This window comes from Coloeus monedula (genome assembly GCF_965178545.1).
Source record: "Coloeus monedula genome assembly, chromosome: 1".
Lineage (NCBI taxonomy): Eukaryota > Metazoa > Chordata > Aves > Passeriformes > Corvidae > Coloeus > Coloeus monedula.
This window is the reverse complement of record NC_138781.1, coordinates 22,739,944-22,767,596: the sequence shown is the minus strand read 5'-3', so window position 1 is coordinate 22,767,596 and position 27,653 is coordinate 22,739,944. Positions and strand designations below refer to the sequence as shown.

General features: G+C 38.8%; 1 protein-coding gene across 3 annotated transcripts; it reads right to left on the bottom strand.

Moving 5' to 3' along the window:
• Positions 1-433: 433 nt before the first annotated feature.
• Positions 434-26,409, bottom strand: PTTG1IP2 (PTTG1IP family member 2). Of its 3 annotated transcripts, none has more exons than XM_082280732.1 (7): positions 26,253-26,409; positions 24,045-24,097; positions 21,630-21,738; positions 18,808-18,916; positions 15,152-15,220; positions 8,758-8,804; positions 434-1,987 (listed from the first exon to the last, which is right to left on the bottom strand). In XM_082280732.1, exons 1-7 carry the CDS (start codon positions 26,365-26,367, stop codon positions 1,938-1,940), a joined length of 552 nt encoding a protein of 183 aa, XP_082136858.1. In that variant the 5' UTR covers positions 26,368-26,409; the 3' UTR covers positions 434-1,937. The 3 variants fall into 3 exon arrangements, with proteins under 3 accessions (XP_082136858.1, XP_082136859.1, XP_082136860.1); XM_082280733.1 differs by having other exon boundaries at positions 15,152-15,217; XM_082280734.1 differs by lacking the exon at positions 434-1,987 and adding an exon at positions 3,144-3,254.
• Between the last annotated feature and the right edge of the window lie 1,244 nt (positions 26,410-27,653).

Genomic DNA, 27,653 nt, shown 5'->3' with positions numbered 1-27,653 from the left:
CAGACAAAGAAACACAAAATTAAACACAGTGCCTACTAATAAAGTGCTAAATATGAGTTAAGGAAAAAAGGAAAAAGAAAAAACAGACCAGTATTTCATTAACACTAATTACAATACAGATTCAGAAAGTGGGAACCTATTTCTAATATGAACTCTGTACAGAGATACAGTTTGCAGAGGTAAAGCCAGTGAAAGAACACTGTAACAAACCAGTGGTAAGTGATATTTACTAAACCTTAGTAGAGGCAGGTTCTTTGACATTGCAAGGAATGGCAATTTGCATCCTCACCCACAGGCATAATCTAATTCCTGCCACAGACAACCAGCAAAAACGTATCTTTTTTTTTCCTTCTCCCAAAGTCATACTGGGTAACTTCTTTGAAACCAAGCTAATTTTAAATGGTATGGAACAACAGAAGTACACAGAATCATATTCAAGATGTTAAAAGAGTTTATTTTAGGAATGTGGACAAAAAATAACACAAACACCTTCAATACTGTACATTTGTTTAACAGATAATAAACAGCAAGGGAGGTGATTTAAAGTGTACAGAATAAATGGGAATGTACAATTAGACTGGGGGCACAGAGGAGCTCTTTGCTTGTCACATACTTGTAAGCTACTAAAAGTGCTCAAGGAAACACCTCCATGAAAAGAAAGACGGGAAGTAAATCACATTACGGAAATATCAAAAGAACAATAAAAGCTTAAAAAAAATACTGCCTTCTTACTGTATTGGGTCTGGCAGGGACTGAGGTAACTTTCTTCATAGCAGCAGCCCTTACACTGCTGCTTTGCTTTGGATTTGTGGCAGGAACAGTGCTGGTAACACACCAGTGCTTTGGCTTTTGCTGAGCATTGCTTGCACAGCATCAAGGTTTCATTTTTCCCCCACTCTGCCTGCTCCAGCAAGTAGGCCAGGGATGAGCAAGAAGCTGGGAGAGGACACGGTTGGGACAGCTGGCCAAAATTGACCCAAACTGACCCTACTGCAGGCTCACCAAGAAAAATGGCGGGGAGGCTGGGCAGAGGTCTGCTTCTGGGAGGTGGCAATTGCCTTTGCAGAGTTTGTTCCCACTACTCTCTCTCACTTACCACACCTTTATCTCAACCCTTTGCTGTTCCCATTCCCTCCCGCATCCTCCCAAGGGAGGGAGGAAGCAGCTGGGCAGTGCTTAAGCTGCTGGCCAGGGTCAGCCCTGGTAAGCTGCAGAATATGGGCAACTTAATACTTTTTTTCCAATATACATTAAGTTTGCAGAATAAAGTGTTCACACAGACTGATGTTTCTTAAATTTAGGAACACATAACTATGTTTGTTTCAAGAATGACCTTCTTCCAATTTTGCTAACTGGTTTCTCTTTCACATCAGTGCTATATGCAAAGTACTTATAAACATTCCCACAACTGAATTTAATTATTCAAAGACAAATATGCTCCTGTCAATCTTTACACATTACACTCTTGGAAGATCTTTTTCCAGGCAAAAAACCCTCCACCCACAAGAATGGGCATGATGTATTTTTCATCAACTACTTCTGCTATGTGGAGCTGTGCTTCCATGTTGCTTTTTATTAGATACATATATATAATCTCTTTATTTAGGAACATGAGAACAACTGTTTTAAGTGGCAGTTAAGACTGAACTGAAACACATTATTGTGACTATTAACCATCTAAATCAAGTAATAAAATATAGATTTAAGAGCAGGAAAGATAACCAACATAAACTTCAGTAACAGTTATAAAAAATTAGTTCTATACAGGTAAAAGATAGAAACGTGTTATTTCAGAAAGTCTCAGCTGCTTCTAGTTTTACAACCAGGAAAAAAAAACTTTGGAGACAAAAAAAATCAAAAGTGAAAGAACACAAAGGGCAAATGAAAACAGTCTTCCTGGATTCTGGAGTTACAGCTCTTGTGAAAGGTGCTCATTTTTATTCATTCTCAAATCTGCTGTAGGGGTTATCAGAATCCTGAAGAAGACCTGTAAAACAAAATGGGACTACATTTATCATTTTTTTATTACAGAAAAACTTTTGAGTTGCTGACTTCACTAAAATAGGAACTGCATGTAACAAATCCAAAAGGCAATTCTTGTAACAGTTGATCTATTACCTTAATACACAAGTATTACAATAAATTGAAAGTGTTCCTAAGCACTCTTACTTCTCAGACTATAATAATACGTAAGTATTTAATGATTTAGCAGGGAGAGAACATTTCTCTATGAAAAATTACTATGGAAAAAGCATTTCTCATTTGTGAGGTATATTCCAAAAAATGCACTTGTGAGAATCAAGTGGACAAAAACCTAAGCATAGAGATGTCTCAAGAAGAACAGATTCTGAGCGCCAGTTTATAAATGCAAGTGACTATAAGATCATCATCCTTTTAAAATGTAAGATGCTGCTACTTTGACTTAGTTCTACTTCAGTTATACTTAACCATCTGTCACATTCAGCCACTTACAGCTTTTCTGCAACAGGACAATAACCTCTAAGAAAAAATGAAGATCACTTCTTACATGCACTAAAACCTCCAGGAACCAGAACAAGAGCATCACTTAATCCAAGTTGTAGTACGCTTCCATCACAAAGATTCTTAATGACTTTATACCAGAACACTGTCACAGAAAGCACTGCAAAGCCATCCAATTATGGTGAGTGCCTGGATATGCAGAGCATCCTCTGTGAGGGTTAGCCAAGCAATCACGGTTACACACAGTCATTATTTCAGAGAGACTTTTAAACCACACTTTAAACCTGAGGTAGGCAGAAGACTGAAAATAAAGGAGTCCTGTAAGAGTCCAGAGGCTGACCTTCTGCTGTGAAAGGAAAGGCCACTATTGCTATCTTTTCTGCCAAGATTTTTATACTGCTGTATGACAAGGACTCCTCTCTAGCTCATTTGTCTAGGCATGGAAACAGAAGACAGTGCAGCTGAGCAACCCCAAATCACAAATGTTCAGATACACAGTAGTGAAAAAAAATTTTTTTCTAGTCACTGCCAAATCTTGTAAGAACTCCCCTTTTCCCACCATACCTCCTTTCCATGTGTACCTGCACACAGATATTGAACATTCATTGTTTTATCTGAAAGTCAAAACCTAATGGTGCTGTAGGCAGACTACACTTTTTCCTACCTTGTGCAGTTGGTGAGCTTCATTTGAACTGCCAGGTTATTTTAAGATGTCAATCAAGCAGCACAACTGCTCAGTGCTGATTACTGTATCAGTTACTGCAACTAACTACCTGATAGGGAACAGTAAATATTTGGAATAAGAAATAAGTATAAAAAGTCCTATAATCACTCAAATAAACAAGATTACCAGCAGTCAACTCGTAAAATGTTAGTAAAAAAACTAGTCCTGATATATAATGACCCTTACTTGTCCAAGGAGTAAGCCAGCCACATTTATAAAGCTTCAGCCAGGTAACATGACATACAGTCTATTTACCTGGTATAGTACCTTGTATCAGAGGTATTATCCCTTTCTGTAATTGTTTTCGAAAAAATAAAAATTTAAGCATTTGTGTAGTAAGAATATGCTTAGATGCATAATTGTCAAAAATAATCTACAATATTTTCAGATTTTGAAATTTTTATATTTTTAAACTTTTAGAAAGTGGTTACTTCTCAAATTTTAATCTTACCTTTCATGCATTTAAACAAAGAGCTGTGATGTCCACTAAGTCTATTCTAGCTGTCAAGTAAGCTAATACACAATAAAAAAACCCCTGTTATCCTTGGCCTGCCATTCAACCTTTAGTGCCTTCAGGTAACATTCCTGCATTAATTTAACCCCCAAAGATAGAAGAAACATGTATTTTACTCCCAGACCATCACCACCCCCTCTTCCTTCCTCCAGACTTGTTAATACTTTGGCAGTTAGGATATATGGATCCTAGTATGGTTAGCTACCTGAAACACAACTGAGTAGTCCAATTTAAAAAAAAAATTGCAGTACTTCTGTATTTCACCCCTTTGAAATACAAAACACATTTACACAACATTTACAGAAAATCAGAATCAACAGTAGAAATTACCATTATTATTACAATTGCCATTGCATACACTCTTGGCACTCATGAAGTTCCATTTACAAATAAATGCACCTAACTTCAAAAAGCTTTCCACAAAGTAGCAAGAAGTGGTACCAGATTCCCTGACAAAATGAACATAGCCTGCAGACTTTTCTCTATAGTCTGGCAAGTGCTTATTGTATTTTTTTGGTATTTCATTCAGGACACATACTCAACACTTCACAGGTCTGAAAGCAGCACAGTAAAACACTAGATACTGTTCTTTACAGCTTGAACAGCTGAAATGCAATGGAAAAGATTGTCCACATCCAGTAGTGCCAGTTTCAAATTAACCAGAGGATTGTGTAAGAGTCCTGATAAACCTTTCCTATACCATTCTGAGGAGTGAATATACTTTCCTCTTCCCCTACCCCAAAACACTCAGATAAAAGCCATTTTGGAAACTAATCCTCGTATTTCAAGTGAATGTGTCACTTTTACTCCTCACTGCAAATGCCATTCCCACTTTGGGAAGCACTTGCTTTAATTTCACTGAATTATGTTTAGGAGTGAACAGATATAATCACCACCAACCAGGCATTAGTATGCCTAACTTGAAGTACTCTCAACTGCTTCATCACAGAATACTGGAACTAAATAGTCTTTAAGAACTATGGGTCAATCCAGTGCGAACACTATTGGTTCTGACTTCAGAAATCGATCTCCCAGAAAAATGGACTCCAAGAGAAATGGCAAGCCCTCCTTCCAAATGAAGATAACCAGGGGTTACAATACTTGATACACTTTGCTTTCAGCCTTGCTCTTGAAACTCCATCCAGAGTTTAAATTTCTTTTATCCTCAGCATTTTAAGTATGTCATACGATTACATTAAGTAAGAGTGAGACAGCAGCTCATCACTTGCACCAACTCTTTCTGAAGAAGCATCAGGCTCAAGTAAATGGACAAAAACTATTTGGAGAGACATACAAAAAAAAGGGGCATGATAAAAAGCTTCTGTCAGCTGCCACAGCCGCTCTGCCAGTGCCACTCCAAGGAACTGGCAGCCCATGCTAATGGGGCAGCATGTCTGGTTCAGCTGAAGCTCCTGTCCTGCCTTAAACCAGACAGGAGTTGCCTCTCAACTGTTTCCTGTCTGACATGAGAGCCACTACCCAAGCTGTCATTTACCCTCAGGGCTTCAGAGAAACCAGATGTTTGTATCTTCAGGAGCCTTGTTTGCAATCAAGTCCATTACATATTACCGGTCAACTTGAATATTGACACACAGGTCACTTAAAAGTTCTTCTATTTATCCTCATTTTGAGGTTAGTGTTTGACCTACTTAGCAGTATCTAAGAAACACTCAAAAATTTGGAAGGTATAGTAGTCAAGTATCTTTCATTAGCTTGTATGAAATAATGAGGCATCTTATTAAATATGAAATGACAAAGCAATGGTCAAGAGAAATTAATACCTCTTTCCAGCATATTGATTTATATTGTATACCATCTAACTATGCAGGTCCCCAGTCATTGAGATCTAAATCTCATCATGTATCAACATGGCCCAAAACAAGAATTAACCAGTGAAATACTAACAAGAGACTGTGTATGGCTGAAAAAAAACCCCAACCTAGTTTGCTGCATGTTTTCACCCCTTATTAAACTTTTCCTCCTTATTTTCAGCCCCCCAGATAAACAACTGTATTCTTAAAAAACAAACTAAATAGCTTTCAGTGTTTGGCAATGCAAGGTTCTCCTGCCCTGCATTCAAAACACTAAAGAAGGTCAAGGCAAAGTATCTACCTTGAACAGAAGAAACATTTACTGTGATAACTATTGAATATAAAAATCAATGTCTCACACAAAATAAACGAGATAGGATTGCATATTAAAATAGCTGATCAAAACCTTTGCAGAACTAAAGCAATGAAATGGCAATCATTTTGCAAAAATTAAATGAAAAAAATCCTGCCACTAATACTAGGCAAAATCCTGAAATAAATAAATAATAAAGCAGCTTCTCACTAATGCTATACTGAACACACAATAGAAGCAAATGCAGCAGGAATTAAATTGTAGCTCCTTTGTGTACTACACAAGCTGCAAAGTACTCTGAATTCTACTTTAAATTTTTCCTAAGAGTCAACGTATAATTTGTGTAATCATATTGCATTCATATATGTGAGCAAATGAAAAATACTATCAAATTGTGCAACAAAGAAATAATTGAAAGTGTGTACTCCTGGTTGCTAAAGCTCTCTATTGCTTCCAATGCTCCCAAAGGATTGTGGCTAGAGTGACACCTGCAGTGCATTATAAATGTGTAATTACCATTTAAATGGGGTATGGAAAGCTGTGGGATGAAATGGGAAAAGGCATTCCCTTATAGCCAACCAAATACTGAAATTTCAGGCATGATCATCTTAATCTACAGAGTCAGGTTAACAAAGTCATTGTCATTCTGCCACTCATCTATGCCTACTTAACTGAGAATCCTCTCCACAGTGTGTAAGAGTGCAAAATAATCCAGTGCCTCCATAATTATTTCCAGCAATTTTTATTAGATTGTGTTTAATATGCTAACATCTGTATTTTCTAGACAGTAAAAAATGTGAACAGAAGATCCAAGTCTACTTTATGTCTCACTGAATTATTCTGACAATTATTTGCCTGCATATTATCAGAATGCAACCTTTATATACAACAGCAATTATATTTCTGGATTTCAAAATTTTTACATGTTTTGTATTTCATTTTTCCTCAGTTACATACATCCTTTCAGGATGTGCTATTTGCTTATGTGAGACTTATACTTTTCTTTAAGACAAAAATTAACTATGAGATTCCAGGCCTCAAATTCATGTATATGATAATATAAATTAATCTTTGCTTAGGCAATACGGCAAACCTGTCAATAAACTTTATACAGAAGTTTGCTAATAAATTTTAAGTTTTATAGTCCAATTGCAATCTTGTGCAGGTAAGCTGCACTGCAAAACATAACTGCAGGAAGGAGTATGTCTGACTTCTTACAAGAAGGAACACTTTCCATTAACACAATGAACATACAAACTTGTTTCTCATTAATTCATTGATAGTGGAGGAAAAATAACATGAGCTCTCCAATGACGGTGTGCACAGTACAGCTACAAGCAATACTTGATTTATTGAATGTGATGTATGTATTCCAGAGGCATTGCATTATACAGTTTTCAACTTCGGGACTCAAGTACTCCAACGAGATCCAGCAAAGCACTCCACAAAGGTCTGAAAGTTAAGCACTGAACAGACAACTGTCTTCAGTAAAATGTAGGGCCATACAGAGACAAGTGAACTGGTTTCACAAGCAGAACATAACTGAATGCAGCTTTCACATCACCAAACCCCAGTGCAGCTCTGATACAGGAACTGTGATACCACACCCAGGACCTGCACCTTGGCTGCATCCAGGAGATGCAAAGGTACGTCTGCACTGAGAGCTGCAAGTGATTGTGGGGACACAGCCATTGCCCTAAGTTCTTCACCAGATCTTTCCCAATGATTCAAACTTGCTGAGACTGACTGTGAGGTCTCTTCTAAGGAGAAACAAACACAAAAAGCCTGAGTCGTTTTATGCTGCGCTTGGATTTTGTTTGCTTTTTTTACATCTGGACTATTGCTGTCAACCACGCAAACACTTCTTGAAACTGAACTGTGGTTGAGATATAGGGTTAATTATCCTGTAAAATACCACAGAACAACTTCCATGACTGATGTTTAACAAAAATTACTTCCAGTTTCTACAACATTCTTTCTCCTGAAGCTCAAGCTTCACAGTGTAGTTTTCCTGCGTTACAGCAAAGGATTATTCTTTTACAAACGTTCTCTATGCAGAGAATTCCCTACAGAGTTTGTCCATATCACTTCTGCATCAGGCAAAGGGCAGGCTGCAGATTCATGAAGGCATTCCTAGACTCTGCCAATCAGTTTAACAAGAGGATGAAAATTAGCAGCTTTGACTGACTGTTCAGACCCCTAGAATCACCTTCTCTGACATTAGTGCAATTTGCATAATAAAAAATGCAGCAGAGTTTTAGCAGATCTGTCTCTGAATACACAGTACTATTAACCCTAGGAACAAATCAAATGAAAAGTGCAAGCACTGACAAGCCTACATAGTAAGAGCCTTCTATACAACACAGCAGGTCCTACAGTCTTGTGATAATTCTTCTACAACTGGACCACAGCTCCACTTAAAAACAAAGAAAAAAATATTTTATCCCTACGTGAGGCTGCATCTTCATCCCTTCTTTTTCAAGCTTGATTTAAAAAGCTTGCCATCTACTAGTCAGTCTCTCCTCCTTCAGTAGCCATGACTCCAGTAGCAAAGTTCAAGTAGGTTGATTTATCACATTCAATAACAAAAAAAAAAGCCCTCAAACTCACTCCTCTATTTTAGGAACAGATAAAATGAACCACTTATTTTAATCAATGTATTTAAATGCCCATCCCAAGCAAATACCCCATCCAGCACACTGTCTTCTTGCCCAGTTGGACAGTCAGTGCAGGAAGAGAACAGGAGTATAATGTGCTGAGATCAGGTGTTCAGGTTTCAGAAGACAAGCACCTGTAGAAAACTGGGCTTGATTACTTGCACCGCTCATAAAGCAGCTTATGACTGCTGTGAATTTTAACAATAATTAGGGTAAAGGAATCAATTTAGACAGTATCAAAACAAGATGACACATACCATACTTCTTACGTATTTCATCGTGCTTCAGTTTTCTTTCATGTTTCCTGCAAGAAATAAAGGCATCAAAAGAACATTCAGATTCTTCTGAGCGGTAAGCAAACTGTAATTACATCCAAAAAAACCAACAGCACTTTTTACATTAGTATTAGTAATTACACTACAAATTTAAAAAAAAAAAAAAAAATCACACTTAGCAGTTATATAATCTATTTACACTATCTGTGAGTATCTACATACACTGTAAGACTTCCCATAACTTTTCACGGACTGATAACGTAAAAATAAGATGTAGAACAATAAACAGTAAGAAATACTTTTCTATATGAAAGTAATGCATCCACATATATGTACACATACACACACTAAGGTGTTCAGCTATACATAAGAAGCAAGGCACTACACTACACTGGAAGACTCCCTAATGCTTTCCAGCAGGGAGCATAATTGTAAAATTTAGCTGTGCACAGAACATACTTTGGAATACCAATTCAATGTAATAATTCTAAAAAGATAAAAGGTGCTATTTTGCTTAAGATGTAGAGCAAGTGTAAGTGAAAACTACTGCTTTCTAAAATCCAGCATGGCATCCAAGCAGAGAATAAATTAAAATATCGTGCTAAATATAAACTGGTTTTTATGTTTTCTGACCATAAGACAGTTTTCAAGGCTGTATCTAATATTACCAAACTTAAATTATTCACATAAACTAAGTGTCTGATGAGTCAATTTCTCCTTTCCTTCTGCAAAAGTGAAGGGGGGAAAAATTAAAGACATTTAAATGGAAAAAATTCCATCTTTTCTCAGATAGTTTTCCTATATTACAAAGGAAGGATCTATGTTGCTTAGTTTAAAAACCAAACATAAAAGCTCCTACACAACTACTTCATGAGTATGCTCCAGGATCTATATATTTTGAGGGAAAAACATAGAATTTGGCAAAAAAATGTTCCTCTAACAAAGGTAAAAGAAAAAAATTAAAAATATAGCCTTTGCTACATGCTGTCAAAATTCAACCCAGTTAGACAAGTTGTGACTTTTGCCGGATTCCAATTTGCACGTATTCAGCAGAAAGCTGTTAAGCAGTGACAGCTTAATTCACCAAAGATCCCATCTGCCCTATGCATATTCCACCTACAAACAATTCCTACTGCTAATCAGATCCTGTGGGTCCTCAGAAGCAATTATCCTGCTTCCTACAGAGCTGAAGGGCTGAACTGGCCTTTTCCAGCAACTGCACTTCCAGAAAAGCATTCAGATAAAGCATGATGAGAAAAACCAAACAAGACAGACAGACTCAAAACCTTCTATTGTTTCCCAGAGATACCCATGTCCATTACATCTCTTTGCATTATTAAGCCCAGACAGCATAGTAAACAAAGCAACCTGGCCAAAATGCAGGAAGAGGAACTGGAGAGTCAGGGTAATCAAATTCATGTAGAAGAAGAAAGTCAGGATTGAGATACTGAAGAGAACAGAAAAAAGAGGAGACAAATTTACCCATCGAAGGTAACCTGACAACAGGATTTCTGCTTTCTGTGGTACGTAAGAAGAAGATATATGGGGCAAGGGATCTCAGGAAGAGAATAGAGAAATTCTGCTTAAAGCAGCCTTCTGTATAAAGCTAAACCTTTCTACTGTACAGTTTTCACGTGACCTCAAACCAGGTTTATTACTGGTGGTACTAAGGGCATTTCTTCATTGTTTTCCATACCCTGTCTGAAGTAATGGAGACTCCTTGCTGCAGTTTCAGCTACTGAAACCTCAGTACTTCAGCAGTCAGTGTGAATTAGTTCCAAATTCAGAAAGCGCCTGCTTGAGAAGGGCATGGGGCAAAATCAGGCTGTGTAGGCTCTAAACCTCAGAAAGACTTTAGGATACTTCCCCAGGCTATTCAAAACAAACCACTGAACAGCTAATTAAGTTTGAAGGGTAAAACCACTAATATCAGTGAAACATTCAAACTCTAACAGGCAGCCATGACGGCATCACCTCACCCATGACTAAATCCTTGCTCAGTTAAATAAGGCTTAGGTACACACAACCCAGAAGAACCAGACACAGCTCTGAACACGCAGTCCCTGCATCAGCCACCCAGAATTACTGTACCACCCACATCTCACATTAAGATCAGCTCAAGTCACTTCAGTCTTCCAGTTTGGTTCTGTTTCTTAATACTATTGCTATTACTCCATCTTATACATGATAAAGTCTTGGCTTCTCATGCAAGTTGTCCCCACTGCTGTAAACTGAGGAAGTATTTTTCCCAATACTTACAATTCACATAATAATTTTCCATACTTGGTTCTTCACAAACTGCCATCCTTTCTTTCTGTGGCCTGTCTCCTTGTTCTCCCTTATCAGTACACTACCAAATTATACTTGGCTCTGGATCTCATTGCTTAGCTTTTGTTTATAAACTTTTAAAATAAATAATGATTTATAAATTATATAAATCTAACATATAAATATACCATGTATTGGAAGTTGTAAATAATTTAGTGTATAGAAAACTCTTCACTACTCAATGCTATGTTTAAAAATGATTTTTCATGTTAGACATGACGAAGTCAGATAAAGGACTAAAGCTATGCAATAAGATACCTGTTTTAAGTAAAAAATTAAACTCCAGACATTATTCTCCTCACGCACCTCACTATAAGTGCAAACTTTAACCACCACCAGTGATTTTCAACCCTCTTAGTAAACTGACAGCTAGTTTCATCCTTGTGTAGACAAGTAGAGAGCCAACATAATTAATTACCCTTACTTTTAATTTTACGGGCATCTTCCAAAGAGACACTTAAGTATCCATAATTAACTGAATTTTAATGCAAACAAATATTAAATTTAAAAAGCAGACTTTTACAGTGTACCTGAAAAGACAGAAAATACCAGGCGCTGCAATCATCTTAAACCTTCCACAAAAAACATTCCATGGAGCAAACTATGGAACTTAAGCCTCCTTACTTTGTTTTTACCATTCACTAATGGAATCATGAAATGAAGTCAGGCTAGTCCTGTTCACCTTCCATTGCCAACTGATATGAACATCTGTATTTGAAGTAGCTGTATCCCACAGGAAAAAAACAACATGTAAGGTGACAAGAAAAAAAGCAACAAAACCAGATAGACACAAGGTCAATGCTGTGCCTATTTTCCTCCCATGATATTTATCTGAACATCTATTCAGCTATTTTCATAAACTATGTGAAAACTTCACAGTAAAAAGGAAGGACTACACAGTACAAGGTAGTGTCTTCCTCTGCAGGTTGCTTGTCCAAAATGGCTTGGTGAGAATATTAATTTGTTCTACAGCCTGCTACTAGCAATGCATCCTCCAAAGGTCTTAGAGGAAGCAAGCAGTGGGCAGCATGAGGTGCTCTGCTTGCTGGAAGTGGTGCACTCCTTGTGTTTTCCCATGACCCCCAGCCACACACACAGTATGTGTGCGTGTTCAGACCATGGAAATACCCCAGGGCTGCTGCTAAGCTCTCTCCTGCAATTAAAACAGTTTCTGTTTTACAGACACGCTCCTGAGACAAGCTGGGAAAGAGGAATGCTGCTCTAAGTAAGGCTGCAGCAACCATTATGGCAGAGCAGTCTGCTCCCAGTGAACCTTGCTCCTAGGCTAAATTCAAGGTATTAGCTCTGTGTTGCTAATTGCCTGGTGCAACACCACTTGTTCGGTGTGTGCACAGCACACCTTACACTCCAGAAGCATCAGACTTCCTACAGATGAACTGTACCAAGAATTCAAAGCTGATACACAAATCACAGTGGAAAGGTTATGGAACACAATCATCCCCTATTACACACCTAGTCAGAAGTCTTTGCTTTATAACAAACACCAGTAAGTACTGTCTTAACTGAACAAAGTAGCATAATTAAGGATGTACATTTCACTACAAGGCACATGGTTTTGGCATACAAAAAAATGTTGATATTCTCCACTGGAACCCTTCTCTTTAGAAACAAAAGCATTATAGGAGAAACATCACATTCATACTAGCACTCAGCCTACTGTGCTGTGACTAGTTATAATTGGATTAGCAGGTAGAGAATTCCCCCTTTTTTCTGATGCATTGCAAATATTCAACGTAACTTATCTGAGAAACTGTGTGTGAGCATTTTTCCTAAATTGGACACCTATTTCCTACCCTTCCACGCACATTCAATTCTAACATTTTCAGGTCACAAATTCAGATGCTTATGAAAACGAAGTTGCATCTGTTCTCTTCTTGGATAATGTTTGTCATTACCTTGCAATGATGAAAGGGCAAGTCCTTCCTACTCTGTCCCCAAATAAATGCTTTCTTTGCTTTTCTCCCAGCCCCAGATTCATTATGTCCTTGCATCCTGTGGATCCCAGCAATCTTATGGATATATGCTGAGACTGTTCAATGAACTAATCCACCAGAATACAAACCTCACAGAATCAAAACCCTCACGGAATTGCGAACACCTTTATGTAAAACAAATTTGGCATAGCACTGGGTTAAGGAATGTTGTGCCTTAGGCATGAAAAAAATTAAGAATGCTCTTTGCATCAGCAACTCTCAGTTACTTTAGAAACAAAGTGCATTTACACACAATCTAAAGTGATAAACTAGTGTCACTATTACACTTGAGAAACACATTTTCAAACCATTACTTTTGGCTCAACTACACTAGAAGACACCTAATTCTTTTCAGAAAGTTACTTTTAAGCTTACAGTTCCTTAAATGAGTACAAACGCAGAATATGCACTATTGCAACAGTAAATCTGTGCTGTTAAAATCTGTGCAGAATAAAAACAATCTAAGTTCAAATTTGGTAAGTTTAAAAGCTACAGAACTGTATTATACCACTAGCAGAAAATGGAAATAGTTATATAAAACTGCCAGTATGTAATACTTGAAAGAAAAAATAATTACAAACCCGAACACTTATTGTTTAAACTTTGCACTTCATCGTGCTCTGAAAAATTATTTGGTTTACATCCTTATTGTATCCTATTCTAACTCTTTCTATTGCCAGCAAGATTAGGAATTTTGTACAAGGCTAAAGGACACATCAATTTAACCCATTACAACAGGATCTGTTCTACTTCTTAATATCACAGTGCTACTTCAGAGTCAATCACTATCAGATTCAGGGCAAAGCGTTGCTGTGTTTGCTTATATAACCTGGCAGTTCAGAGCAAGTAAACAGATGCATGGAATTCAGATGAGTGATTCTCCCAGCTCCTGCCAGTCAGATACACGAGCAACAGCAGGTACATCTGTAAGATCACCGTTCTGACTCCCATTTTTGTGCCTAGTCAGAAAGATATCTGCCTTGTCTTCCCATGCACGTTTGTATAGAGAAACTTAATGTCTTCATGCAAGAGCCCCCCAAGAGTTCTCATGTGGAAGCATGCCTTGCTCCCTGCCTCCCGCTCCTACTAACAATCAATCTGAGGAGAAAACAGCAGGCATCAGCAAGGCAGGGAAGGTGCCCACCTGTTACTTGGCAGATGAGTCTTTAGAGAAGTGCAAACCTAATTAATTTCCTTGTCAGTGCATGAGGATTCAAACCCACATGCAACAACTCCAAGACTGGCATTCAGTTAGGACACCATTGTCTCGCTGAAGCTGTGAATCTCCAAAATAAAGACCATGAAAGGAAGTATGATTCAAAAGGTACACCTTGCCTGTACCAGGCATCACCACCCTATCAATAAAAATTGTTTATCTAAAGAAAAATCTAAAACTCATGAAAAGCCACTGTAAAACTAAGCTATAAAAACCTACCAAACCAAAAACCTATAAAAATCTGAAGGAATGCTGATCTCACTGAGAAACACTATCATGGATGACTCTTGCACTTCTTTTTACACTGTGCTATGCAGCTTTAACAGAAAGGATGGCAATATGAAATTAAGGCTAAAGTGAGATCTGAGCCAAAGTTTTCCACTTCTTGACTAAGACTTTGAATAGGTATCTCACTATCAACTTCTCTACTTTTCCCAGACAAATTTTAAAAGAAGAAAGAAACAATTACCAAATGAATTCAACAAGTGGGTCTCACCTCTGAATCCCAGCTCACTTAGACATTAACTCATGGCAGAGGCAGACATCGATCCAGGAGAGAGTGGACACATTCCTTCTGTTTGATCCTGACTAGTACAGAGCACTCATGGTACCTGCCACACTGAGCATTAACTTGTTTGCTCTCTGTCCACTTACAGCAACACAGCTCCTAATCAGGTTCATCACTCTCATAATAAAGCCCTGTTCTGTAAAAACCTGACAGCGTCATGCCTAACTTCACATGCCTCTTTGTTCACTACTCCACTTATTTCTCAGGAAAGCAAAATACTCCTACATCACCAGGAAATGTATAGCTATATATCAAGCTGTCAAGACTTACCTCTGAAGAGACTGTAGTCTTCGTTCCTCTCTCTTCCTAGCTAGCTGCTCCTCTTCTTCATCTAGTCTGCTAGAAAAATAAGGAGAGAAGGAAAGCATAAGAGGAAGAAAAAGCCACTTTATTGCTAAGCTATCACTATTTAGTTACTTTACTTATTTTCAAAAAGAATTTATAGTCTGACCAGAGATACGACTTCATAGCCATGTAAAATTTCCCAGCTGAGTTAGTATAATTGACAAGTTTGTGTCATTATCCTTTCACGTTTTTTAATATCCAAATGCTTTAGTCATTGTAGTAATATGCCCTTCAGTCTCCACAGAACTATTTACAGCTTCTCAGGAAGACGATGCAGACTGTTCCAGAAGCAGGATTCCGAACTGCCCTTTTCCTCGTGTGTCACACCCCACTTCAGAGTCAGTGTTCTGCACATGCACAGTTAAGTCCATTGTTGCCTCTGGAAGAAGATTGATGGTTCATAAGCCTTTGATGCCAGAACAATTTATCTTTCCAAAAAGCATTACTAACCAATCTCAAGCTGCCCCCAGGGAAGCAGTCTGTTCTGGAATGAGCAAGAATTTACCTGAGTTATCAGCTGTGTGATTCTGGGAAATCCTGAACCTACACAGTACATCTGAGCCGTGCATGTGCAGATATGCTCTACTGAATGCTCTATCGCAGTTTAGCTCTGTGACCTGCCTCAGAGAAAGCTCAGCTTCACTTAACCATTACATAGACTGTGTAAGACTTGCAGGACTCTAAAGCCAATGTCAAACAATTTTTCTGTTAGTTTTTCCCTGACAGAATTTATGATGACTCTTTGGGATTAGTAATGGACAACTGCCATGCTTGCCCAAGTGCTCATCATCTTCCAAAAGTGAATACAGTTCTCGAGGTGTCTGAGATGTAGATTTACAATATTAATACACCTGAACAGTTGCATTACCACAGATCTGCAGCCACGAATATCTAAGTTAAGCAAGAGTGACATCCAGTGGTTAATTACAGCATGTCAAACGCTTTAATACACAAAAGTCAGACACATTCAGCTCTGGAAATATGAATTCAATTCTTTCATGTGCTCAGACAGTCCACATATCTCTCTGAACATTTTAGTCATTTCAGTACAAGCCAGTACTTCAGAATTCATACAATGTTTCACAAACAAATTTTTTAGTTCCAGTTTTTTCCACCTAAAGGATTAGAAGAATCTTGGGCGAGCAGGAAACACATGCAACAGGTCACTTTTATTTTAAAACAATGTTGGACCCTTTTGGAAAGCTAATCAATTCTGCACAGCAGCATGTCCAGCAAGACTAGAAGCTCCCATTTTTGGGCACCCTCCTGTAAAACTGCTTTACTGGAGACCCCACTGTCTTATAACTATGCAATAATCTTCACAACTGGTGCTGCAAAATATGAAAACATCAAATAAACAAAATGCTGCTGTATGATTCAGAAAATACATTTCTTCCCTGTAATTAAAGGCCATTAAGTACCTTCTGATTTCTGGATACTTTGAATTAATTGAATTTTTCTTCCGAATTCAGAAAGTTTGAGATTATACAAATAAAAACATGGTTAATAACTGAAGTTCCTGAGAGTCTATTCAGTATAATTTCATGAATAACAGCTGTTCATGAAACTGTCTCAAGTACGTGGAACCAGACTCTCAGAAGACCAAAAACACAGGATAAAAATAAAAACCTTGCACCAATATTCCTGGAATTCCTGTGGCAGGATGGACACGGGTGAGCCAACTACATTACTGATGTGGGGGTTAATGCACCTAAGTATTCTCTGTGTTCAAGGAAAAAGTAAGTGCTGGCTTCTCAAACCCTGAAACACCACAGCTTAAGAATGCCCAAAATCAACACTGATACTTCTGCAAAACAAGGTGCAAACACCTCAGATCTCAGATAATACATCTAAAGAGTCAGTAAAACACATCTAGTACTACATTTGCACAACCTTTCCTTCCTCCTATTCATGAAAAAAGAAAGTTTATTTTGTGGAAAATGAGTCCCCAAAAATAAGGGAGACGAGAGCAAAAGAATTCCTGCTGAGAATCAGTGGGCTTAAAGCCAATAATGTACCAGGCTTCACTGTAATAACACATTCTGAATCCTCCTCAAATAAGCTGGACCCCAGATTGACAAGACCTTGAAATCCTCTAAGGGTCACAAGATTAAGCTTGACATCTTTGGAGTCTTGGCATAAGATGACTCTCAACTAACCCTCTATTTTTAGAATTAGATGTTACAGTACTGATTGACAACTTAGCTACTGAAACTGAAGTCTGGCACAAATATCTCTTTTCACAGGATTCAAGCTTTATTTGCTGACATGTCAGCCACAGGGGCCTACACAGTTGTTCCGCAGAGGATGTGGCAGATCTTACGTAAGATCTAAACCTCTTCTTTACATCAAGGCTTATCAGCACAGGGCTAAAGAGTACTCATTTTTGCACTAGGGCAGATCTGGTATACCAATCTACCAACAGAACAGGTACATGCTTCTTCCTCAGGGAACAGAGAAAGGAATGAGATGTTATTTACAATTATTTTCACATTTCATTAAAGCCACACGTACTGTATTTCTCTGGCTTTAAGGTCAGCACTAAACTTATGTAAGTTATGTACAGTTACATAAGTTCTTTAAAAAAAAATAAAAAACAACCCTCAAACAAGAACAATGAGTCAAAGGTACTTTAAAAAGTACAGAAATCATTTCAGATGAAGAAATAAGGTCCACATTTTATTCACATGAGAAGCACTGAAGGACGAAAAGAACAGAGCTAGCTGAAACTACACTGTCCAGAAAGCTGTAAAACTTGAGTGATAAAAAGTGAAAAGGAAGGAAGGAAGCGTTAACTTGCTTCATGACAGCAAGTTGTGCTGTTCCACTTCACACTGTAGTACTGACATACCTATTTTATCTAGTCATCAACTACTTCCCTCCTTTTAATATTCGCTACTTAGAGAAGCCAGTTTAAAAAAAATTTTTTTCAAGTTCTCCAAGATCAAGAACATTTAATTTTTGCAGCATTACTTTCCTTGAAAAGAAGTGAATCATGCTTAGTATCTTAGAGCAAAGAAGTATTACCTTACATTTAGAGTATCTTTTTGAACTGGCAAAGACAGCTAACTCCTTAGATACTGACTGCTGACAGATCCTAGAGCAACTCTGAAAGATGGATACCAAGTGCTGTACAGGACATTGTTGCTCAGTTACTTGTTACTCACCTGGTCCCTTTTTGCTGTACCGTGAGCTTGCCTTGAAAGAAATTATTTATACCGTTATCACAAGAAGCAAGGATTTATTTGGTCATTGAAAGATTTCATGTCCAATGTTAATAAGAAAGTGTAAAATGTAGAAGTATAAAGCAATAGCTTACCTAAAGTCAAATGCATCAGTGCTGTTACCACTAGAAACATCACTTCAGTGTCACTCCAGCATCATTTCCAGTGTCACTAAATATCTCTTCCACCTGTCACTAAATATCTCTTACCTTGTTGTCTTTCTCAAACAAATAAAGCAAAGTGACCAGAACTGCTTCCAAATGAAAATACTCTTAGTATATTGGAGAGTAAAAATTGTAGGCAGATAGGAAAGATGAGGATTCAGTGTTAGTAAAGGAAACAAATAGATGTATTTACCTCCTGGAACGCTTTCTGCAGTAACAGCAGTAACAGCAACAGACTGTTATAGACACCAGAATGAGTCCAGCTACCACAGCTAGGGCAATAATTAAAGCCTCGAAGTTTACTGAAAAACATGAATATATTCAACTTGTTAGACTCCATCAGTAAAATTTATCTTCCTGATAATTCTTCCCCTCCTTCCCAGCCATTTTTTCATCCCTATATGCAAAAACCTCCATAGTATTCTGTTCAACTACCCCAGATAAAATGCAGTACACCACATTCAAACATTGCTACTATGCATAATCTACACTGAACAGACATGAAGTAAAACCACATTTCTCATTCTGTTACTTCCGTACAAGTTACAAACGATTAAATATACTTCATTCAGCAAAGAAAAAAAATTTGTTTTAAACAAAATTTAGTTTTTTAAAAGGTATACTACTTAACTGAAGCAAAGAAGGTTTTTTTTAACCTATTAAAGTGCAGGAAAAGACTTGTCAGTTGTCAGGCTGCATTTGTGTCATCAGTACCGATTTCATCTGCTTACTATTCATGAAAACGCCCAAAACAATTAAGCTATACTGTTCTTCTTCACTTCACTCTGGTTAATAATCTGTCAACACATCTTATTAATATAAAATTGTAACTGGAACAGTCATTTGTTTTTGACTTTGAAAGCTGCAACATTCACTTTCATTTTCAGCAATGGTGAACAACATTATTTTCTTAATTTTATTTACTCAAAGGATGAAAACACCATCACCACCACCTTCACAAGTTAATTAGTTTTCCTGCTGTGTCTGTAGGGGACACTCTCAGTAAGACCATACAACCCAAGGCATGTTGCCACCTTTAATTTGTAAAAAATCTATTAAGGAAATGCCTATTTGAGGGGGTTTTCGCTGTTGTTTTGGTTTGGGTTTTTTTTTTTTTTCTACTTTTACTTTTTTTTTGCTGAGAATGTGCTCCATTATGAAGTTTTCATTCTGTGTTTAAGCTAGAGTCAATCTAGAAACACAAATGGCACCCAAGCTAGAAGCCATTTCCACAGCAGCAGTAAACTGTCAAGACCACCCTTAGCACCAGAAGAAAACAGCATGTGTTTCTCTACTTGGTGTGTTTGAGAGTGTTAAGTTACTTCGTGGCAGCTGATTTGATGCTGTGTTTTGGATTTCTGGCTAAAACATGCTGGTAACACACCAATGTTTTGGTTGTTGTTGAACAGGCTTGAAGGACACCAAAATATTTTCCCACCTCCCCCCCTCCCGTTCCCTCTGTTCCCTGCAGTGAGCAGGGCTGGACGTACGCAGGAGACTGGGAGAGGTCAGGAGGGGAACAGAACACTTGACCCAAACTGGCCACCATATAATCTCATGGCCAGCAATGAGGTAAAGTAAAAATAAGTGGAGGGAGTAACTGGCTTCCAAGGGGAAAACCAATTCCAATGGGAATTTATTGTTTGGGGACTGGCTGAGCGTCAGTCTGCCTGTGGGGGGTGGGAAAAAAAAAAAAAATCGCCTTTTTTTCCTCTCCCTCTTTTTCCTTCCCTTTTTAAACCATCTTTATCTCAATCAAGAAGGTTTTTTGCTCTTGTTCCTTTTTCTTCCTCCATCCCACTGTGGCCATGGGAGAGAGGGAGGAAGCAAGCAGCTGTGTGAGTACTCAGCTATTGGCAGGAGTCAACCCTCTACACTTTCAGAACAAACTCTGCTAAACATTTCATAGTAAGAGTCTTTACTATGACACTGCAAGCCCAGTTTTCTTAAAAGTGTGCCTTATCACTGCAATTATATACTTAGTGTACCCTAAAAAACTCCAACAAAAGTCTAAGCATAAATGCCTGTTCTCAGAAAACAAAGCACAAAGTCCTTCTGTAAGAATATAGAATTGATAAAGTTCATCTGTACTGTTTAATCTAGTCACTCTGCAGCAATCATTAAGTGGTAGCGTTCAGAAACTTGCATGTTCCACTTTAACAACACTTTTCTACTTCTGCTACCCTGATTTAGACTACTGCATAATCTCTCTGCACTAAGCACGATAACTTTCTTCAGTCAACAGTCACTGACAGTTCATCCCCACTTGATTTTGTCCTTTAGCCTCCTGGTGTCCATGCACAAACACACGGAAAGCAGCAAGCCTTTGCTCTGCTGGACTGAAGCTGTACTCTTGTTTCATTTGAGAAGCTTTTCAATGCCTTAGGTGTTCTCTGTTCTAGTCTAGTCTGAATTTAGATCTGTACACACATTATTGCAAAACCAGCTCCAAATATTTCACCATGATGGTGGCATATGCTCAGCGCTGTATTTTGTAGTAAAACATGAAAGCAAATGGAAATTGAAGAACAATTAAATGATGCAGGATTACAACCTACAGTGGCACCATGCATGTTCCTTTTAAACCTCATCTCCATTGCCTTTGGTACCCATCAATTACACTGCTATTTCAGTTGTTTAAGCAAAAATAGCATTCAAGAATTTCTGTGTGACTCTATTTGTGTGACTGTGGTATTGGTTCACTACTGCCACTGGAATATAGTAAAACAACTGTGGATCTAGACAAATCATCCAACACTTTCAGAAATTTTAAAGAAGGTAAAAATGTTTTAAAGCCATTGGATCAGCATAACTACACTGCCTGTTCACAAAGAAACCTTAAGAATGACTGTTTCTAAGTCCAGAAGATGAGAGATATGGCTCAAAATCACAACCACTGTCTCCTCCCCCCACCCCTCCAAATAAATTATCAGGAAACAGCTCTAGCAAGTGGTAGTCTTACTTCAATCATACTCATAAATAATTCTCTACAGCAAAAGTAAAATTAGTACCTACTCCAGCAAACTCCCCATCGAGCATTTGAGAGAGAACACAATGAAGATGATGGAAGGATACTTCTTACGGGGTAGTCAATACACGTGTTGTTGGTGTAACACCAAAGGCACTGTGCAAAAGAAACAAGAAAAATCCCAAATTACTCATCTTCAAAAACAGCTAATTTCTTACATGAATAAGAGAAATATAAGTACTTTGTATTATAAAGCCTACAGAAGTCCTTGTACAATTTCTCAGTAAAACCTAAACTGAATTGTGAGTAAGAACATTTTGTACTTACAGGTAACACTAGCCTGAAAATATTTGGCAACATACTGAGGTATTCTCCATTCTTGAGGGTAAAATCGCTTTGAGTTTAAAATTATTGGAATTAACAAGAAGTACAAAATCAGAATGCTGATTGCTCCGAATTTTAAAACACTTCCTATCTTTAAGGAATAAAAATATAATCTTATAATCTTACTTCAGCCTTGTATTTGATTATCAACAGAAAGAAAACAGTAAAGAATCCTTATAATTCTACAGGAGTTTTTGCTGCAAGGTAATGAACAATACAGCCTCATCCAATCTGTGCTGCAAAGTACATTAAGTACCGTAATTACACACACTTAAATACCTGAATATTTTTAAAGTTTTTATGCATATTATAGTTAAAATAGCAGCACAACATTTCTGCTTTTAAATCATCACTAAGTATCAAGCTTAGGTTTTGGTTTTCATTTTTTAAAATAAATATTTATTTAGAAGTTGTTTACTACACAACTCAAACAATGAAATAGTTTTGAATAACAGTAATAGGAATCTTTAATAGAAGAGAATTTTTTAGGATTCATTATAAAAAGAGTTCAGACAGGAACTATGTTTTATCTAACAGTACTATCAAGAACATCTCTGTCATACATCCTCAATTACACAAAGCCTGTTATCTTTCTCTTAATGGATTACAAAACATTAAATACAAAGGAAACCATTTTCAGCAGATTCTGCTTTCTTGAAAAGTGTGGATAAAAGAAAAATTTATTTATATTTTGTAGTTGCTAGACTGTACAAGTTAAACATACCCATGAAGACACATCAACAAAAACAACTAAGAAAATAGAATACACCTTGCAAAAACCGTGCCCTTTTAATTAAGGATGTTAGATGACAATATGCTTCTTTTTGTTGTTCAAATATTTAATAAGAATTAGCAGTTCAAAACCAACAACTAATAGGGGGCATAGTAAAAGTCACTGTTAAACTTTGAATGTAATGATGTGTTTTGAGTAGGAAGCTGGATTAGGTGGCTCATGAGGTTTCTCCTAAGCCAAATTACTGTACACTGTTGGTGACAACTGGGAGCCCAGAAAGGCCAGCTGTATCACTCTGGTGGAAACCCCTGCATCTAACTACTGAAAATGTGTCTAGCCCAAAAGGCAATACCTGACACAGCTACTGACTGGAGCAGGTGCTGAAGTACAAGAAAATATTTCAATTGACTCATTTCCAATGATAAAACAATCTGACAATACACAATCATCAATACAATTCAATTAATATTTTTCCCTTAAAAAGCCAAAATATGCATAAAACAAGCAGGTAAGTTCAGGTATTTCTCAATCTTCCCTAGTGAAAATGTAATGGAAACTTATATGCAACTTAAAGACTCCTGAAATATTTCTTTTAAGTGACATCTGAAGTTTGAATTTGAAATAATCTCTCCTTCTGCTCTGCAGGGACTAATGCCTTCTGCATGTTTATCACAACCCTTATCATAGAGCTAAAAAAGTTTTCAGCAAAGAACAGAGAAACAAATTCTAACATTTTAACATCTGCCTTATTGCAATTTCATTGCAAATCTAAGCGGCCCAGCCTGGCAGTCTTAAGCACACATGGTCTGATGCAGTCAGTGGAGGGACCAGCACACTGAACATCTGCAAAGCACTGACACACTCTGCCTCAGTTACAGGCACTTCTTGGGGCATCTTTAGAGAAAGGCACTTCCAGTTTATTTACATTAATGTCCCAGTTTTCCTAGCACAACACAAGAAAAGCAAGGCATTTTAACTGCCTAAGACTGAGCTTATTAGACGGACATTTAACTAAGTGCTGCCCCCAAAATGAGGATGAGTCTGGGGTAGCAGCAACACCAACTCACTCAGCTGAGCTATAAAAGCCCTAGGCACACACTGACACTGGAAGCCTGCATTCAGTCTGTCCTCTCCAGACAAAGCACAGGAACACCCCAAGTGACCAAATCACGGAGCAACCCTGGCAAAGTGAAAGCACATTGGCATCAGGTGTGACAGAGGGGCAGCAACAAATCAGTTGACTCTATCATTTAAATAAGAAACAAACAGCCAAAGAAAGCCTAACAATCTGATTTCATATTAAGTGGAAATTATTATCAATCAAAAAATATGTTAAAAATCTTACCGAAACATTTTTGAGACATTCTTCACAGGACTTCTGGGAAAGTGCTGAACATGCTACAAAAGCAAACAAAACCAAAACATACAGAGATTATGTATTTATTTTTATTCCATAAGGTCAAGCATTTGTCATAGTATTTAACCTCTTCTTTTTTCTAATCCTAGATACAAGCAATTATTTTGACTGAATAATGAAATCTCAGTAATTCCATTTGAGGAGAACTGCAGCAAACAGAGATAAAAAACATTTAAGTTCAATCTTAGACATAGGGAAACAATTCAAGCTTACCTTTAACCTCTGCTTGCTTTCTCTAAGGACAACACAGATGATATAAGCCAAGAGCCTCCCTGTATCTCTGCTGAAGTTCTAGAACTTACACACTTCAATTTAGAGAACATTCCAAATTTTGCAGCTTTGGAAGCCTTGCAAAAGCTGACCCTTGCTTAGGATTTATCCCCTTCCAAAGGCATTAACTTTTTTCTGGGAGAAAAGAGTTTTTAAAAGATAAAGCTCTCCAAATAATATGATTTTAAATAACAATAAAAACCACTTCCAAATATAGGACACAAAGTTAATCTGCAAGAGTTCAATAAGAACTTTAACAGAAGCTTGACAAGCCAAGTGATGCAGACATACTTAATGTACATTTTCTTTGAATTTAAAAAAAAAAAAGAGACATACTTACTGGTGTTCACATTTACTTTTTTTAGAAGTACTCCATGTTTATCATCTTAAGACAAGTCTTTTTTTATCCATAACTCAGACATAATTTGTTGCCCACAGGACCACGTACATGCCATAGTCTTGACCTAGATGAACTACTTGAAAGATGAGGGGGAATCTCCTTTCCTAGTCTGAATCTGGATTTTTCTTCCAGTAACTGTAGCTCCTATGATAATTTTTTATACCATTTAATGAAACAAGCTTGTCCTTATTTCAGTATATCACAAATACAAGAGGAAAAGATCTCCAAATCAAGAATCCAATTCTAACTTTAATGGAGCATTAGTCACAGGTAGTTCTCAATTTGAGCTAAGTTACTTGCTTGTGAGACAACTATATATTTCAGTATTTTCTTTTCATAATTCAGTATTAAATATTTGTTACTAATTCTCAACATTAAATACATTTTATGTACCAGTATATTTATCTTTAATTAATATATTGATATAGAAAACCCCCTTACTAGTTTATCCGGTACCAATTAAATTGTTACAGGTACCAATTAACAGCCTAAGGTAAGGCCCAGGTACCAATTCATAAAAAAACAACATGAGAAGCAGGTTCAGAAAGAGTTCTCAGTTTATACTCAAAAATTTTCAAACGGGATTATTCAACACAGAGTACCACCACGTTTATTATAAAAAAAATACTTCATTACTTTTTCAAAGTCAGATTTAAATCACCCAAACAAACAAGCTTTCTAAATATTAATTACCGAGGCTGAATTTCTTCAAGTTAGTTGTCTCAAAAAGCTGGAGACTCCCTTTTCAAATATAAACCCTTTCCTAAAGGAAATGAAACATCTCTAACTGGGATCTAGACACACCTGCCAAGGTGCACTTGAGATACCCTAATTTGACGCCAGCCAACCTGACGTGCCACCTTTGTGGTCACATCTGTTGGTGGCAACTAAATCTGAGGCCGAGCTTCACCAACTGCCTGCCAGAAGCAGGGAAGAGAGAAATGATTCCAACAGAACAGGGAGGGACAAGCATCTCCGCCAGCTTCTCCTGAGCCACACTCCTCATCATCACCCAGGGTTGAGCAAACCCTGCTTGAGCACGGGAGGTTGGGCCAGGTGACCACTGTGGTCCCTTCCAATCTGCCCTATCCTGCAGTTCTGTGAATGCTGTCTCCGTGCCGCAAAGCTCCCGACACCCCCACGGCCCCGCAGGCCGGCAAACCCCAGCGCCATCAGCCCGTCCCTCGGCCGGGAGCGGGCTGTCCCCTCTCGCCCCACGGAAACCAGCCGGCTCCGCGCCGGGGGACAGCACCACGGCAAGCCCCGAGCTCTCCGCAGCTCTCCTGAAGGCGCTTTGCTGGACCCTTGCAGGCCTGGGGGCGAGCTTGTGCCCGTGTCCACTGTCGTGCCCCTGTGCCCGGCCCAGGGCCGAGCGCGGACCCCGGGCAGGCCCGCCCGGGAAGGCCGCACCCGCGGGACGCACGGGAAGGAAAGGGAGCGACGCCGCGCTGCCCGCCCCTCCTTACCCTGCGCTGGTGCCGGCGGAACCGTGGTGCGGATCTGCTCCAGCCCCAGCACGGCGCGGCCCCACAGCAATGCCAGGCCCTGCAGCCACAGCGGCCACCGCCGCGCCGCCTCCATCGCCGGGACGGCAGCGGACGGGCCCCGCTCACTCCGGGAACCAGCCCCGCGCAGGCGCCGCCAGCCCCGGGGGCGGAGCGGGCTCGGGGCGGCGGCTGCAGCTGCGGCCGTACCGCCGGCGGACGCGGGCGGGGCTGGGCCGGGTCTCGCCTTCCTTGCTCAGGGGCGTGGCATGGGGGGCCGGGCTGTGATACCGCTCGCCCGCCGTCATTGTAGGGCCAAATCTGACGTATGTTCGGCCTTTTCCTCTCCGTTTGATGCGACACTCTTTTTTCCTTCCTTTGCAGTGTGGACTTTCCGGTGCCTGTGATGGCAAGGAGGTGGCGGGGATCCTGTGTCCTGGCTGCTGCTTCCTGTTTTGTTCCTTAGTGAGGATGCCCAGCAGGCTGCCAGAGCCAACGGAGACAACAAAGACATATCCCCAGGCCAGGGCTGGCCAGAGAAATTAATAAAGGGATGGAGGCAAATTGAAAATTTGCCATGACGTTCCCATTTAAAAAGAGTAACAAGTTGTTGATTTTGCGTGGTGACCCACCTCTCAGGGCCTTTGGGAAGCATTTAGCACTCTTTTGAGTGCCCAGGGATATACAGAATGCCCAGATCAGTCTGCAAGATGCAACACAGGCAGAAAAGAAAGACCCCAACCCCTGAGATGGCAGGGTAAGCACACAGGACATTTTGGGCATCTCAGTGACCCTAGAGAGCTGTAGTTAAGCACCAAATCGAGTCCTTAATGGCAAATCAAGTGACTTGCCATGCTGTGACAGCCAACCTTGCTTTAGCCAATCGATCCTACTGCTGAACTTTGTTAGCTTCTCTGTGACTTCTTTAGGAATGAGAAGTTGGATATTTGGCAATCAATAGCTGAAGTACCGGTGTAGGTTTTGTTAGTTCTCAAAGATTCTGCTTCAAGTAGGAAGCAAACACACCTTCCAAATAATGGCACTGTTCAGTCAGTAGTGACTCCAGCTGCTTGTGACCTCCCTTCTCAAACACCCCTTCTATTTGCATCATTTTTATTACTCTTGTGTAATAAAGCCATTGTTGCTATTGAAGGTACTGCAGTTGATTTGTGGACACAGGGACAGCAGATCTGAGCTGAGAGGCTTTTGTAAATACACTTGAGCCTTAACAAATAAAAGGAATGTTTTTCACAGTGCTTGACATTGCCATCCTATCTGTTTTTAGACACCTGATTCACCTTACTGCAGAGATTAATCTCCCTAAAATCCCACATAGTAAGAGATGAGTAGCTCCCAGAAAAAGTTCAGAGGGAATTAGGATAA